We start from the raw sequence: 14,704 nt of genomic DNA, 5'->3' as shown, positions 1-14,704 counted from the left end.
AACCACAAATATGTTTTTAAGATTTTATTTATTCACTGATTCATTCATTCACTCATTCATGAGAGACACAGAGAGAGAGAGAGAGAGAGAGAGAGAGGCAGAGACATAGGGAGAGGGAGAAGCATACTTCCTGTGGGGAGCCCGATGTGAGACTTGATCCTAGGACCCTGGGATCATTACCTGAGCCAAAGGCAGACACACTCAACCACTGAGCCACTCAGGTACCCCAACCATAAATAAGTTTTAAAGGAGAGAGGAGTTCCTTATGCTGAAGAGAGGAGAACCCACTCATCCAAAGCAGAAAAAGAAATGATGACAAAGCCCATGTGTCTTCTCTTCCTCTTTGTTCTATTAGTATTATTTTGTCCCATATAATTGTTTTTCCTGGTGATGTTGGCTTTATGCTTTTGGGAGGAAGGCAGGCTATAGGGAATAAACACTGGACTAGAAATTCAGAAGCTTGGTTTCTCATCCAGGCCCTGCCCTAACTAGCTCTGTGGTCCTGGGCAAGTCACTTGATGTTTCCAAGCATCTTCTGGATTCTGGCCCTGTGTGAAAGCTATGTAAAATCTGCCTTGTTGACTCCCTGGGGTTGTGAGAGCATGAAGAGAGGTGATGGCTGTGAAGTCATTGTGCAGATCGAACATCCAGGACTCTGCACATGGCATTCTTGCTGCTGTCTTAACTTGAAACAGTAGCCGCTTTGGATGTCCTCCCTCTGGGCAGCCTTGACTTGGCATCCCTTGACCTAACTCAGAGTCTCTGAAGCTCCCTTGTGTGTGCCCCCTGCCCACCCCCATCCAAGGCCACTTCCTTTGCCTTGTGTTATCATCTTAGGCGGAGTGACCTTGAGCACTCAATAACTTTGCTAAGTGTTTCTCAGCACAGATAGTGAGCCTCCTTAGTCAATAGGCTCAGGTCTGGGAGGCATAGATCATTCCAGCAAAGAAAGGGGAAGTCTGCCAATGCAGAGTGCGAATTCACAACAGTTTCTGGCTTTGTCTATGCTGCTCCTTCTCATTTGGAACTGGTTTAGTGGGCGTGTTTTCACTGGTTGATTTGGGAAGGGGGAAACAGTGAAGTGGTGGTCGCCTGGTGAAATGGCAAGATTGTGGACACTGGGGTCAAACAGCCGGTTCTTAAATTCTGGCTTACTCTCTTACTTGGTATGTATTTTTATATTCAGAAAAAGAAATTAGCAAACTCAGTAATAGTTACTACATACTAAAACAGAAAGAAAAAAAAAAAAAATAAAAATAAAACAGAAAGAACTCAGATCCTGAAGGCAGGGATTTGGGTCCAGGGTATGCCACTAGCTGATTCTATAGCCTGAGACAAGTCCTTTGACACCTACATTGTATTTTCCTCACCTAAAATGGTAATTATATATTACATATGCCTTGCACATTTGCTGTTAAGGATTTAGAAAGATAATCTGTATAAAACTTCCAGGACAGTGCCTGGTGCTTTGTCATCAAAATGTGACAGCCCCTGACAATGCCTTTACATCACTGCTTCATGAAAGAGCACACAAAGTATGGGACATGTTAGGAGAACTAGATCGTACTGTGGAACTCTGCCCCGAAGTCGTCTTACAGTGCATCCTCCAGCTCAGGGCTGACAGAGGGGCCCCTTTGGGCTCTGTGTGAATTTAAGTGCCATCCACCAGTGGTTTGTAAGTATTCTGCACCTTATTCTTTGCTGCCGCTCAGGATCATGTATTCTCCCTAGCTTGGGAAAGTAGATCCAGTGAACTGAACCCTGGCCTCCTTTCCTTTCGAGCAGCACATCTCCCTTGTTCCACGTGAGTTCCGCCAGCTGGAGGTGTTGATTTAGACTGATTGGACTGATGTAATACCCAGATTTCCCTTCTCAATAACAACCTGGCTACATGTTTTGAATAGGCATGAATCTACATCCCACGTCATAATGTATTTTTCTCAACCAATAATCAGGACTTGAAAACTGACAAGTTAGGGTGTATTTGTGAGGACAGAGGGATGAGCATTTTTGAAAGTGGGACTGTCCTGGAAATATGGAGATATTTGCTGATGTTAAACATACTCTAGAACCTTTCACCCCGAGACTTAGCTCAGTGTGGTTCCCCACTTTCCAATTGGAGCAATGGTTTGGTGAGTTTTGGTCAGCCAGGCTGTTTTGTCCATGTAATTTGGGGAGACTAAATCTAATCCTTTTTCCTTACAAAAAAGAGAAACATAACAAGCCAGGTATAGAAGGTGATTAATATGCATTATTGAATCAAGTGAATGTAATTGCTAAAATGTAGTTCATAGAACAGACTGGTTTCTCATATTTATTTGTTTATCTAAAAGATTTTGTTTATGTTATTCATGATGGACACACAGAGAGAGGCAGAGACATAGGCAGAGGGAGAAGCAGGCTCCCTGTGAAGAGCCCAATGCAGGACTTGATCGGATCACACCCTGAGCCAAAGGCAGATGCTCAACCACTGAGACACCCAGGTGCCCCACATTTATTTATTTTTTTAATAAAAGATCTACTTATTTATTAGAGAGATGGGGGAGGGACAATGGAGAGGGAGAAGCAGATTCCCCATGGAGCAGAGAGCCCCATGTGAGGCTTGATCCCAGGACCCTGAGATCATGACCTGAGCTAAAACCAAGAGTCAGACGCCCAACTGACTGAGCCACCCAGTTGCCCCTGATCTTCTCTCATTTAAAATTTGTGGGTACAATAAGACCTTGAGCTGGTCTGTAGTTGTATAAAAATCTGGAGGGGAGAAAGTGCCCCTAACGGAGGTGGGGGTGGGGAACTTGCCAGACACAGTGAATCGCCTTTCTTCCCATCATTGCATAGCCGTGCAGATTAAAGCTACTCAAGTCTAATCTTTTTGAACTGGTGGTTATTACTGGCTGCTGGAGCATATGCTCTGAAGTGTAATTAAGCTAGTCTCATGGTTGGAAACCAGCATCTGATTGCTTATTACCAGGGACAGAAAATTCCCATAGAAAACTTGGTCTCGTTGTCAGGGCATTCCATCTGTGAGTTGCAAGCCCGGCTGGGGCCTGGCTCTCATGAGACACAAGATGAGACTCGGCAGTGACCGGGACAGGGCAGGGGGTGTGCTTTGGCTGTTTTTCCAGTTTGGTTTTACTCTGTCTTGGTTGCCTGCCTCTCAGGATTTCTTGTGCTACTTCCTGAGGCAAAGAGTGTCTTACTGGAATCTTCCCTTCAAAAATGAAGCCTTTGCTAGTCAGGCAAAGCCTTTTTCTGGCAGGGAGAAGATGCACTGAAAGGAATGGAGAGGAAGAGGGGCCAGGGCCACATGGATTCCCTTTCTCCCAGAGTTTGGAGTCAGCGTGGCAGGAGGACATCCAGGAACCAGGACCCCCAGAGTTACAGAAGGACAGGAGAGTCCCTGCAGAGAGCTCTCTACAGGTGAAATTTGATATGGAGCCACCCGAGCATGTGAGCACGTTGGGAGTGAGATGGTCAGAGTCAGATAGAGTTAATCAGGAAGTTGCTTGCAGGAGTAATTAAGTTTAATGTCTCCGCCTAGACTCACGGACGCTTGCTTATCCTGGGGAATGGGTCTCTGACCCAGTTCCTTTGTTTTCCAGATGGATGTATCTCAGAGGGAATGATTTCCCCAAAGTCGTTTAGCAAGGTAATGATAGAATTAGAGATAGAGACCCAGTCCCCATACTTTCCGTCATGGCCTTTTACCTCTAAATCAAAATCTGCACGCAAGAGGAGAGGTTGGCGAGCAGAGGAAATACTCCTTTGCAGATGGAGACAGGACCAGAGAAAAGTCTTTTGACTGTCTTCTGCCTCCTTTGAGAAAATGACAAATACAGTCCAGGTTTTCTGACACCCAGGGAAGTGGTGCTGGTGCCATCGTCCCAGTGGTCTCTCGAATTTCTGAAATACTCAGTGGAGGCCTTCTGTACCCCTCGTGGCCACTGCTGAAGGCAAAGCTTTTTTCTTGTGACTTTGTTTTTTTATCTCTAGAAATTCTTAGAGAGAGAGAGAGAGAGAGAGAGAGAGAGCCATTCAGAATAGAAATGTAAAAAGCAAGACCTTCAAGATTTCCAAGAGGAAAAGAGGGAGAAATTCTAAGCAAGTACAGGAATGCCTTTACTCTCTCTCTTTCATGCAGCTGTAACTGAAACTGAGACCAGAGTGGAGTTTTACATGTGAACTGTCAGAATTTGTTTTTGAGTTGCTCTTCTGTTCCCAGGGCTGTGCTGACTTTTGCAGAGAGGATCAAAGGGATTATTAAATAAATTCTCTGCCCTCTTAAATTATGTGACCCATAGCTACTAGTGCAAAAAAAAGTGGGGATTAATGATAACAGAGAAGGTGCTCTGCAACAGGCAGGCTTGGGCAATGGAGAGTTCAGGAAAGAAGACAGGAAGGGGGGGCATGATGGGACAACAGATGGAGACTCAGGGTCTTTTGGGGAGTGCTTGATTTTCTCCTCCACCTGTCCTCATGTGCTTCCCTGGGAACCCATAAGCATCAGGGTCCAGCTACTACAGAACATCCTACTTAGAACAATTTTAGAAATGTGGCAATAAAATCCATTTCCTCAATAACTGGGGAAATTGCTTCCTTTGGTGTGTTCCAGCTTGTCTATTCAGAATTAATTTGGCACAGTGAGTCAGAGAAGAATGGCTGTCTTCATCCTTCTTTTATGGGGGGATCTTGGCAAACAAGATGATATGAACAGGCAATAATTAAATTGCCTTGGATAGTGTCTAATATAATTGAGACCAAGAACTTGTGACCATGTGTCACAAAGCACTGTCTCTCAGAGAGGCTCCCTGGAGTCTCAACACCTCCCGCATTCTTTTTTTTACCATAATATGAGGACTAATATCTTCATTAAAATTAGAAAACACTTAAAAAAAACACCTAAGAGTAGACGAATGGGTTGCAAGAAAGAAGATCCCCTCTCTGCCTAGCAGCTTTGAAAGGCAGAATTTTATGGGCTTAATTTTTCACTCCCCTTTTCAGATTGAAAGACAATGGATGGCAACATTTTATACAGTACTGCATGAAAAAAAAAAAAACAGTTTTATCTTTGCTTATTAAAAATGGAACTTTTTAAAGTCCCGTTTTTATGCTTTTTTGAAAGACTGGCTGATGAGGAAGAGGCAATTCAGAAAATGCTAAAAGCCTAAAACGTAGGCAGTACAAAATTTGAAGCAGGTTTCACGGTCTGTATTTTTCAGATCAGTAGTGTTTATGGAGCATAGAAGTGAGTTCTTTGACTCTCTCTTTTGTGCACTCAGAACATTGACCTTCTTTTAGGGTTTTTATCCCACTCTGCTAGTCTTCGCTGTCTCCCCCGTCCCCACTTCTGGGCTGAGGGCTCTTTGCTCCACGTTTACTCTTTGTTCAGGAGTATCTTGGGTATTTTCAGTATCTTGATTGTACTCGATAACTTGCCTGGGAATCTGCCCCAGGGATTGTTGTAGAAGAAGATCACAGAAGAACACGCTCTATAGCCATCCACAGTTTCTTTGAGTGTGTGTGTTGGGGGGGCGGGGTTGCATTATTTTTATAGCAGATAATAATATTTTCTATAATTTAAAAATATTTAGTTATATAAATATATCATGAATTTTTACCTGCAAATAAAAAAGAAGTGATTTTGTAGTATGTAAGTCGTGAGTGGAATTGTGCAGGTTTTTATTTTTAAAAAACATGTTTCAAAAGTGATACACAGAACAGTTTTCCATTATGACTTTATCTCAAGTGTCTTCCTTCCCCCATCATATTGCCCCCATTTGTTTTCCTTCTGGTTCTTGTCACAATTTAAAATTATTTTATATGAATAAAATGAGATGTATGTTATTTATGTAAACAATATTGTGTATGTTAGTGATATTATTTACATATATAACTATATACTCATTTAGATAGAGGCAAGGTCATAATGGCTTGGAAATCAGATATTTGACTCTTCAAATGACAGAGGTACATATAATTAGTTGGTCATAAGTTAGTTTGGTTCAGATAGAGAAGTTCTTAATGAAGCCCAGAATAGTAGTTTAATTATTGTAGGTCTGATGATTTCTGGGATGGTCTTACAGTTTTATGAGGACTTTAAAACAATATTGTCCATTTCATTTTCCATTATCCTTTATCTCTGAAATGATAATTCTTTCTCCATCCGTAATTCACTCATGCAGTACATTTTATAGAACGTCTACTCCATATCAGTTCCTAGGGATAGAAGCATGAACAAGCCCCTTATCCTGCCCTCTAGGAGCTTACGTCCAAGAAGAGGGTCAGATGGGCCAAGATGGTCTCTGGGTTCTGAGTGCCAGAATGGGAGCAAATTCCAGGAACAATGGGAGGGATAGCCAGCCCATCATTAGGGTTTTGAGCAAGAGACTTCTAAGTTGAGACCAAAGAAGTAAGAATTAATGATTGGTAGAGGTTGTAGTGTGTGAGGAGGTGCGAAATGGGGGGACGTTTGAGGGAAGAGGAGAAAAGTAGTTTCAAGGAGAAGAGGTATCATATTGAGAGGGTCTGGAACACTTAAGAGAAATGGACACAGCTTTTGCAAGAAAGGAACATAGATTTTTGAGGTAGACATTGGTATAAAATGCAGCTGGGTGGGATGCCTGGGTAGCTCAATGGTTGAGCACCTGCCTTCAGCTTAGGGTGTGATCCTGGTCCAGGGATCGAGTCCAGCATCAGGCTCCCTATGAGGAGCCTGCTTCTCCCTCTGCCTATGTCTCTGAGTCTCTGCATCTCTCATGAATAAATAAATAAAATCTTTTTTTTTAAATAAATAAAATCTTTTGAAAAAAATAAAATGCAATTGGGTATGTGGGCAGGACCCATGGGGTTTACAATGTGATTTTCTGTCTCTGGAGGACAGAGGAACTCCCTGGAGGGTTTAAAACAAAGGAGGGCCATGGTTGAACTTTGGATACATGGATGATTTGATATACTTATGACTTAGGAGCTACCATCCATCCTCCAGTGGCTTATCTGATTCTAAAATTGGAATAGAAGAGGGAGTGGGAATGGCCTAGAGCAAAGCCATCCCTATTTTTAAAAAATTCTTTGAAGCACACAGCTTACTGTATGGTGAAATTATTTGCTTAAGCAATACCTTATAGAGTAAGAGTCAAGTCGAAAGATGCCTTCCATCCTCCACACCTTCATTTTTTGTTCTTTCCTCCACCTCAATTTCCCATCCTAGAGCAATAAGGTCACGCTCTTCCGCCAGCTGCAGCAGATGACGTACAGCCTGATTGAGTGGCGGTCCCAGATCCTGTCTGGAACACTCCCCAAGGACGAACTGGCAGAGCTCAAGAAAAAGGTCACAGCCAAAATCGATCATGGCAACAGGTAAACCAGGGACAATTTCACCGAGAACTCGGAAAGAGATGGACACATTTGTGCTAAGGATGGCTTGCCATCAGCTTTCCATCTTGGAATTGTCAAAGAATGGTGCTTACTGCTCTCTCTTTCTGCATTGGAAGACATTTAATTTTGTTAGAAAAATTTGGCAGTCAGTCCCCTCGTGGAGGCCAGACCCTGTGTGGGATCTCTGGGTCAAGGATGATCAGAGAAGATCATCAGGGATGATCAGATGATCAGGGAAGATGGGACTTTGCTGCCAAACAAGCCTGAAAGGGATAGCGCATCCAAAGTCACATTTTCTGAGGCCTACAAGGATCACAGTTCTTATTCCAACTTTAAATCAACGTCAGATTCATTCTGTCTTTATCTCCATGTCCCTAACTGGGACCATTGTGTGAAGTGTATAAAAACCAAATTTACAAGAAGAGTAAAACATATTCTTAGCCTGTCAATTATGTCTCCAGTAACCTCGAAAGAGTTCATCACTTTGTTAATTTTCTGATTAGTTAAAGCAGATCTATAGATTCCCTTTGGAAATGGGAAATCAGTCCACTCATCAGTTTATGGTAGCCTGGGATACATCTCTCCTGACTAGCTCCTTTTAAAAGATTGGGTTGGTTCCTCAGTTTTGTTGGTGATCTGTCTGACATTTCATTTTCTAAATTTCTTCAAGTTGTGCATATGTGATTTTTTCCCTTCCCCCTTTGCCTCAGGACTCTTGAATGTACTTCTGACATCTGTAAAAAATACAGCTCATTATCCTATGGACTTAGATGTTATAGACTCTGGCAACTATATTCAGAAATATCTGGAGTGACTATGACATACAAGATTCATATTCAATCATTATTTGAAATCTCCTATGTACCTTCACATATCTTACTTGATTATAACTCATTTTATGGTTAAAGAAACAGATCAAGTGAACTTAAGTAATTTATTTCCAAGTCACAGAGATCAGAAGTGGGGAAGTCTAAATTTGAACCCCAAACTTGATGATTTCATGTTTAATGCTCCTTTCTTAGGGTTAAGAATGAACTGTTCCCTCCCGTGTCACTTGTCCATTCATAGGACTATAGCCACAGGGGTTGCTAATCATGTGCTCGAGTATTTCTTCAAAGACATGGTGGGATAAGTCAAAGTATAAAGTAAATTACCTGGAATCATCTTGCTAGCATGTATTCAAACCAAGATTTAAATCCTGGTCTAAGTGACAGCAGAACCCATGCTTTGAGATTGGTTAAGAGATTCCCTCCTTGCACGTAGGCTGCCCTAGTATTTTTGAGTCTTGTCACAGTATGACATTGGCCTGGAGGACTCTGATCTTCAGCATAGGATGTTAATGTCCCACTGAGGGTCAGACACGCCTGCCTTCCCTCTCCAGTCTTTAGAAGCAGCTCAAGAAATTAAGCTGCTTCATCAGTGCCTCAGTGCTCAGTCTCTGAGCTGCCAGTAAGACCCATAGCTCCTGCGTGTGGGTGGCCTGTGGGTCTGGCTGCCATGGAAAGGAATCTGCCAGATTAAATCAGTTGATGGAGATGCTATAAAACAGTGAGGAGGGTAATTAGACATTTTTGCTTTCTTCCCAAAGACTTGGCATATTTCACTATTATCCCGTAGCTTTCTTGCTGTTTGGACATCCCTACTCTCCCAAATTGCTGGTTCCTGGAATGTACACTGGGTATTCAGATAGCAGTATCCTGTTTCCACCACAGTCCCCAACTTATTGGAACTAAACAAAAATTTTTTTCTATTTCTTTGTGCACATCGGGCATAAGAGCCTTGGTAGGGATCGTGCCATGCCTAGGTCATGTGGCTCTTACTTTTCCTATGTAATACTCAGAGCTACAGGGCATCCCGGGTGGCTCAGTGGTTTAGTGCTGCCTTCAGCCCAGGGTGTGATCCTGAAGACCCGGGATCGAGTCCCACATCAGGCTCCCTGCATGGAGCCTGCTTCTCTCTCTGCCTGTGTCTCTGCCTCTCTCCCTCTATGTTTCTCTTATGAATAAATAAATAAAATCTTAAAAAAAAACCACTCAGAACTACAACTTAACACAGATTTTTTCTTGTGCTGGTTTCAGCGATAAGAGCTGCCATTTGTGGAGAGTGTACTGTATACTAGATATTGCGTTACGTGCTTTTTATGTGTTAACTCATTAAATTCTCACAGCAGCTCTGAAGGATGGGGGATATTAACAGATGAGGAAGTTAGGGCTTTGTAAAATGAAGTAAATTACCTGGAATCATTGTGGTAGCATGTATTCAAGCGAAGATTCAAATCAGAGCCCATGCTTTGAGGTTATGAGATTCCAACAGCCAGGACCTACTTCACTGATTGCCTTTAAGACAGTCTTGAATCAAGGACTGTCCTCAACATTGAACTTTTAAGGAAATCAGGCAAAGCCCCCAGATATTTGGGGACTGGTCTATCATTACTCCTCCTATGCCAAGTGATAGAAGATAGGGGAAGAGCCATTGGTCAGAGTAATCTGGTCGCAATCAGTGCCAGTTTTGGCTTTGCTATGGAGGATCTGTGGAACAAATTACTTTGCATATCCTATGAGTTTGGTTAACATGACCATGAGTTTTCATAACTTACCTACCATAAGTTATGAGGAAAGGAGGCGGAAATCCAAAAGAGAAAAGCCAAGGAATTGTTCTTGACTGGTCCAACGCCCAGCTTTCTAACTGTGCATCCTCCAGGGACTCTTCAGGAGAGAGTCTGTTCTTAATGAGGAGAACTCGCTAATCACTCCTTTCTTTCTAGAATGCTTGGGTTGGATCTGGTAGTAAGAGATGACAATGGGAACATCCTGGACCCAGATGAGACCAGCACCATTGCCCTCTTCAAGGCCCATGAAATGGCCTCGAAAAGGATTGAGGAGAAGATCCAAGAAGAAAAGGTATACATTCTCCAGTGTCTAGATTTGGGCTGCCGAGATTCCGGTTTTGCTTTTACTTTAATGAGAGAAAGGGAGTCATGGACAACCAGAGATAGAAATGTTTAGAAAATCATTCATTGCTTCACTGAAAGCAAAACATAACAGAAAGAATGAGGCAGTGGTATACCTTCTGATACAGAAAGATTGCAAAAGTGTGCATTAATAGAAAAAGAGCAAGATGCAGAACAGTGTCTACAGAACACTAGTCTTCATATCTCAGAAAGGGATATATGTATCTCTGTGTTTGCATATGCATAGACTAACTCAGAAGTGATAGGCAAGAAATTGATAATTAATGATTGCCTCTAGGAAGGAGAACTGGGTGGGAGGGAGCCTTTCTTTGTATGGTGTAACTATCTGTATTTGGTATATATGATACAATTTCCAAACTAAATAATAAAATATTTAAAAATAAAGCATTCCAAGGGTTTTGAAAGTAACAATTAGATATTAAATAAAAATTAGAAAAGTACAGAGAAAGAGAACAAGAAAAACCCGCCATAGTATGATGACACAGACCCATCCATATTGATATTTTGGCATATATTCTTCTAATCTTTCTGTTCTAATGAGTAAAGGCTTCTGTTTATTGAGTCTGTTGTTTTTTGTTTCTTTAGTACAGTTATAATTGTATTTAATTGTGTTTCTGGATCCAGTGGCTAACCACACTTGAGAGTGAGGCCTTTCCAGTATTGCAATGAGAGCTATTCCCCAAAAGAAGGATAATGGATCATGATTTTTGTGCCTATGAGGCTCATTCAGAAGCTTTTGTGAGAGATGAGAAGTTCTCGAAGCTGCTAAGCCATGAGTTGTCATCTTTAGATAGCACTAACTGAATTCGCTGCATTCAAGGCCCTGAACACAACAGTCCTTCCCCCCGCACCCCCTGAAAGATTTATTTACTTATTTTAGAGGAAAGAGTGTGTGTGCACAGTGGGGAGAGGGGGAGCAAAAGGAGAGGGAGAGAGAGAATCTCAGACTCTGTGGTGAGCGTGAAGCCTGACACAGGGCTCCATCTCATGACCCTGAGATCATGATCCGAGCCAAAATCAAAAGTGGGGTGCTTAAACAACTGAGCCACCCAGGCACCCCACAAAGAGGACAGTCTTGAGCATCCAAATCATAGTGATTATATTTTGCTCACTTGCTCCTTTGGCCACATGCACACACTTTCTTCTCTGTCAGTGTTTCTCCCCTCAGGTGGTAATTATACTTGTTCCCCATTTGCCAGCCCATGTCTTGGCCATTATTTTCCATTTGCTGAAACTGAGATGATTTCTCTCTCCTCCTTTGTGTTCAGTCAGTTCTTCAGAACCTAGATTTGCGAGGCCAGTCTGTCTTCAGTGCTGTCCACACTTATGGCCTCTATGTGAACTTCAAGAACTTTGTCTGCAACATTGGGGAAGACGCTGAGTTGTTCATGGCCCTCTATGACCCGGACCAGTCCACCTTCATCAGGTAGTGGAGTCCCAGGCCATCTGCTCTTGACCTTGCAAAAATACCCAGCCTTCACCTGCTACCCACAGTCTATGTACTCCCAGGGTCTTAGAGTCACATAAAACTTATCAGAGACGGGGACAAAGAGTTCAAAAGACCATGGGGACCAGATAAGGGAGGAACACATCAGCAGAGCACAGAGGATTTTAAGGCAGTAAAACTATTCTGTATGATACTATAATGGTGGATGTGTGTCATGATACATTTGTCCAAATCAGTAGAATACAAACATCAAGAGTGAACCCTAAGGTAAACTATGGACTCTGAGCGGTAATAAGGTATTGGTGTAGGTTCAGCAATTGTAACAAATGTACCACTGTGCTGGGAGGATGCTCATAGTGGGTGAGGCTCTGTTGGCAGGGGTGGGGGTGGGGGCAGGGAGTATATGGGAACTCTCTGTAATGTCCACTCAACTTTGTTGTCAACCTAAAACTGCTCTAAAAAATAAAGTCTGTTAAAAAAAAAAAAAGTTTTTTTTTTTTTTTTAAGGCTGTAGGGAATGATAATAGGCTTTGTTTGACCCTACAGTCATGCTACTATTTAGCTGAGCAGCTAAGAAAACAGATTTCTTCTTGAGCAGATGTTGTTCAAGGTTGTTACTTACAAATTGTTTATTTCTATAGTAGAAATTTTGTTTAAGTGTAGTGGTGTGGATTCCAGGGGATGGATTTAAAGTAATTATTTTGAAATTAGATTCCAGATTCAGAAGAGCTGAAACTTTTATACAAAGAATTGGAGGTGGGAGAATGACCCGAAGCAAAATGTGATAGAATCGGCTGTGCCTTTGCCTATCCTGAGTAGTGTTTGTCTGGGTCCACCCTGGGTGTGTATCACAGAGCTGGGCTGCAGCACGCAGGCTTCTCCAAAGCCAGGAGACCAGGGAGCAGCCACTTGGGTGCTACATTCACACTTGGCTGATAAATTCAACAGAGTTTTTTGGGCCTTCGTTTTACCCTGTAAAGTCTGTGCTCAGGGCAGCCCCATCCCCAGTTAGCCTTTCATTAAGGATAATTTTTTTTCCTTCACCAGTGAGAATTACCTAATTCGTTGGGGCAGTAATGGGATGCCCAAGGAAATAGAGAAGCTTAATAACCTTCAAGCAGTTTTTACTGTAAGTCCTACCTTATGTTTGATAATTTTCTGTGCTTATGATATTAGTAGGTGCTTGTGGTAAATATATGGAAAACTTCAGAAATGGAAAGCTGAAAAGAAAAATCATCCTAATCCCTCTAGCAGGAATAATTATTAGCAAATATTTATTATTATTTATAATAATAATTTAATTTAATTTAATAATAATATAATATAATATAATAATAATATTTATAATTATTTATTTAGCAAATATTTATCGAGCCGCTATTAGATCCCAGCCACTGACCTAGATAGACACTTATGAGATATAATAGTGAACATATCAGAAAAAGCATCCCTGGCCTCAAACAGCTTTTATCCAAAATGGTGAGACCGTAAGAAACAATGATCAAATAAATAAGTAAATTGTACAGAATGTTAGAAGTCATAAGTACTTTTGGGGAAGGGGTTGGGAGTTTCAGGACTGGGGAAGGGATGCTGTTTAAAATAGGCAGGTTGAGGCAGACCTTCTGGAGAAGGGATGGTTTGAGCAAGAACTTAAAGTTGACAAGAGAATGAGCAATGCTGATACAGGAGTGTTCCAGACCAAGGTGATAGCTCAGGCAAAGATGGGGATCTTGACTTTTTTGTTTGCTCATATTTTAATGGACTTTACCCTATACTCCTCCTTTTCTCCAAGTAAGGAGTACTGCTCTGTATCAGTCAAGAGGAATTTATTGACTCTTCACTGCTCTGCACTAAGCCTAAAGGAGAGAACTCTCTTCCTTTTCTGCCTTCTTTCCTTAATTAAGCCCATGCACATATTTTATTTCTTTGTTCTCTTACTACTCCTACAGCAAGGAAAATAGTGTAAGTTAAAGTGCCAAAGAACGTGATATGGAGCAGCAGACCCAGTACAGGTGTATCAGTCTCTCATTTGTTCATTCATTTCTCATTATTATTCAGTCCTTCTATTAACATCTCATTTCTGGGATGAGCACGGTGTCATTACTGCTCATATACTGACACACCTGTATCTTTACCACTTGGCAAACAAAGAGAAAGAGCTGGACCTCTTCCTGAAACCTTCCTTCCTCAGTTCACAGATAATGTGGATTTTTCCCTAAAATAAAAGGCATTTATTTATCACTCAATGTGTCCCTTGGAAAAAAAAAAACACATTATAAAAGGAATTGCTGAATTTTTGGTTCATCTTCTACTCAATAGCATTTTAGAAAAGCTGCATTTCGTCCCCTTCCCCCCACTCCCCTTACCAATGAGGGTCTTCTTGGGAAGTAAATTTCATTTCCAGCCTTTTCAATTAAATAAAATGTGGTGACCACTTTTTGATCACTCAACATTCTACAAAATCTTCTTTTACAAATGATTGTACATTATTAAATAATATCAATGTGCCACATTTGTATAAGTAGTCACCTAGAGTCTTTACGTTTCTATTAACAGAAGCCTCACAAAACCTAGAGCAGAAATTCAGGGTTAATGCTATCATTGCTTTGTATTCTTATCTTGGAGACCTGAGTTAACTAAATTACAGAGGATGGGTTTGGAGTGACTATTCAGAAAGTAATTCTTGATTCAGTAAAGAGACCTTGGATAGCTGTTTCATGAAAGGAATTTGAAATGCAATTAAATTATTTTTGATGTTAGAGAATGAGATATGTGGGCTCATTCATGGGTTTACTCATCCAGCCTTAAGAATACAAACAAGTGTAGAACATGAACCACAAAAAAACAGACATCTTATCTACACATCTTTCATTAATCAACATACACCCAGAAGCTCTCAATGAATGCCTCTC

General features: G+C 41.5%; 1 protein-coding gene across 4 annotated transcripts in view; it reads left to right on the top strand.

Moving 5' to 3' along the window:
* Positions 1 to 14,704, top strand: part of DOCK5 (dedicator of cytokinesis 5) — a 211,719-nt gene that overhangs the window by 89,904 nt on the left and 107,111 nt on the right. For all 4 annotated transcript variants that reach the window (XM_038573778.1, XM_038573777.1, XM_038573779.1 and 1 more), the window contains exons 6-9: positions 7,208 to 7,356; positions 10,139 to 10,274; positions 11,614 to 11,771; positions 12,840 to 12,921. In XM_038573778.1, the coding sequence (XP_038429706.1) occupies positions 7,208 to 7,356; positions 10,139 to 10,274; positions 11,614 to 11,771; positions 12,840 to 12,921 (525 nt within the window). The remainder of the gene's footprint in view (positions 1 to 7,207; positions 7,357 to 10,138; positions 10,275 to 11,613; positions 11,772 to 12,839; positions 12,922 to 14,704) is intronic.

This window comes from Canis lupus, chromosome 25, assembly GCF_011100685.1.
Source record: "Canis lupus familiaris isolate Mischka breed German Shepherd chromosome 25, alternate assembly UU_Cfam_GSD_1.0, whole genome shotgun sequence".
Lineage (NCBI taxonomy): Eukaryota > Metazoa > Chordata > Mammalia > Carnivora > Canidae > Canis > Canis lupus.
Note: the sequence above shows the minus strand (reverse complement) of the source record. Positions and strands in the feature narration are given on the sequence as shown.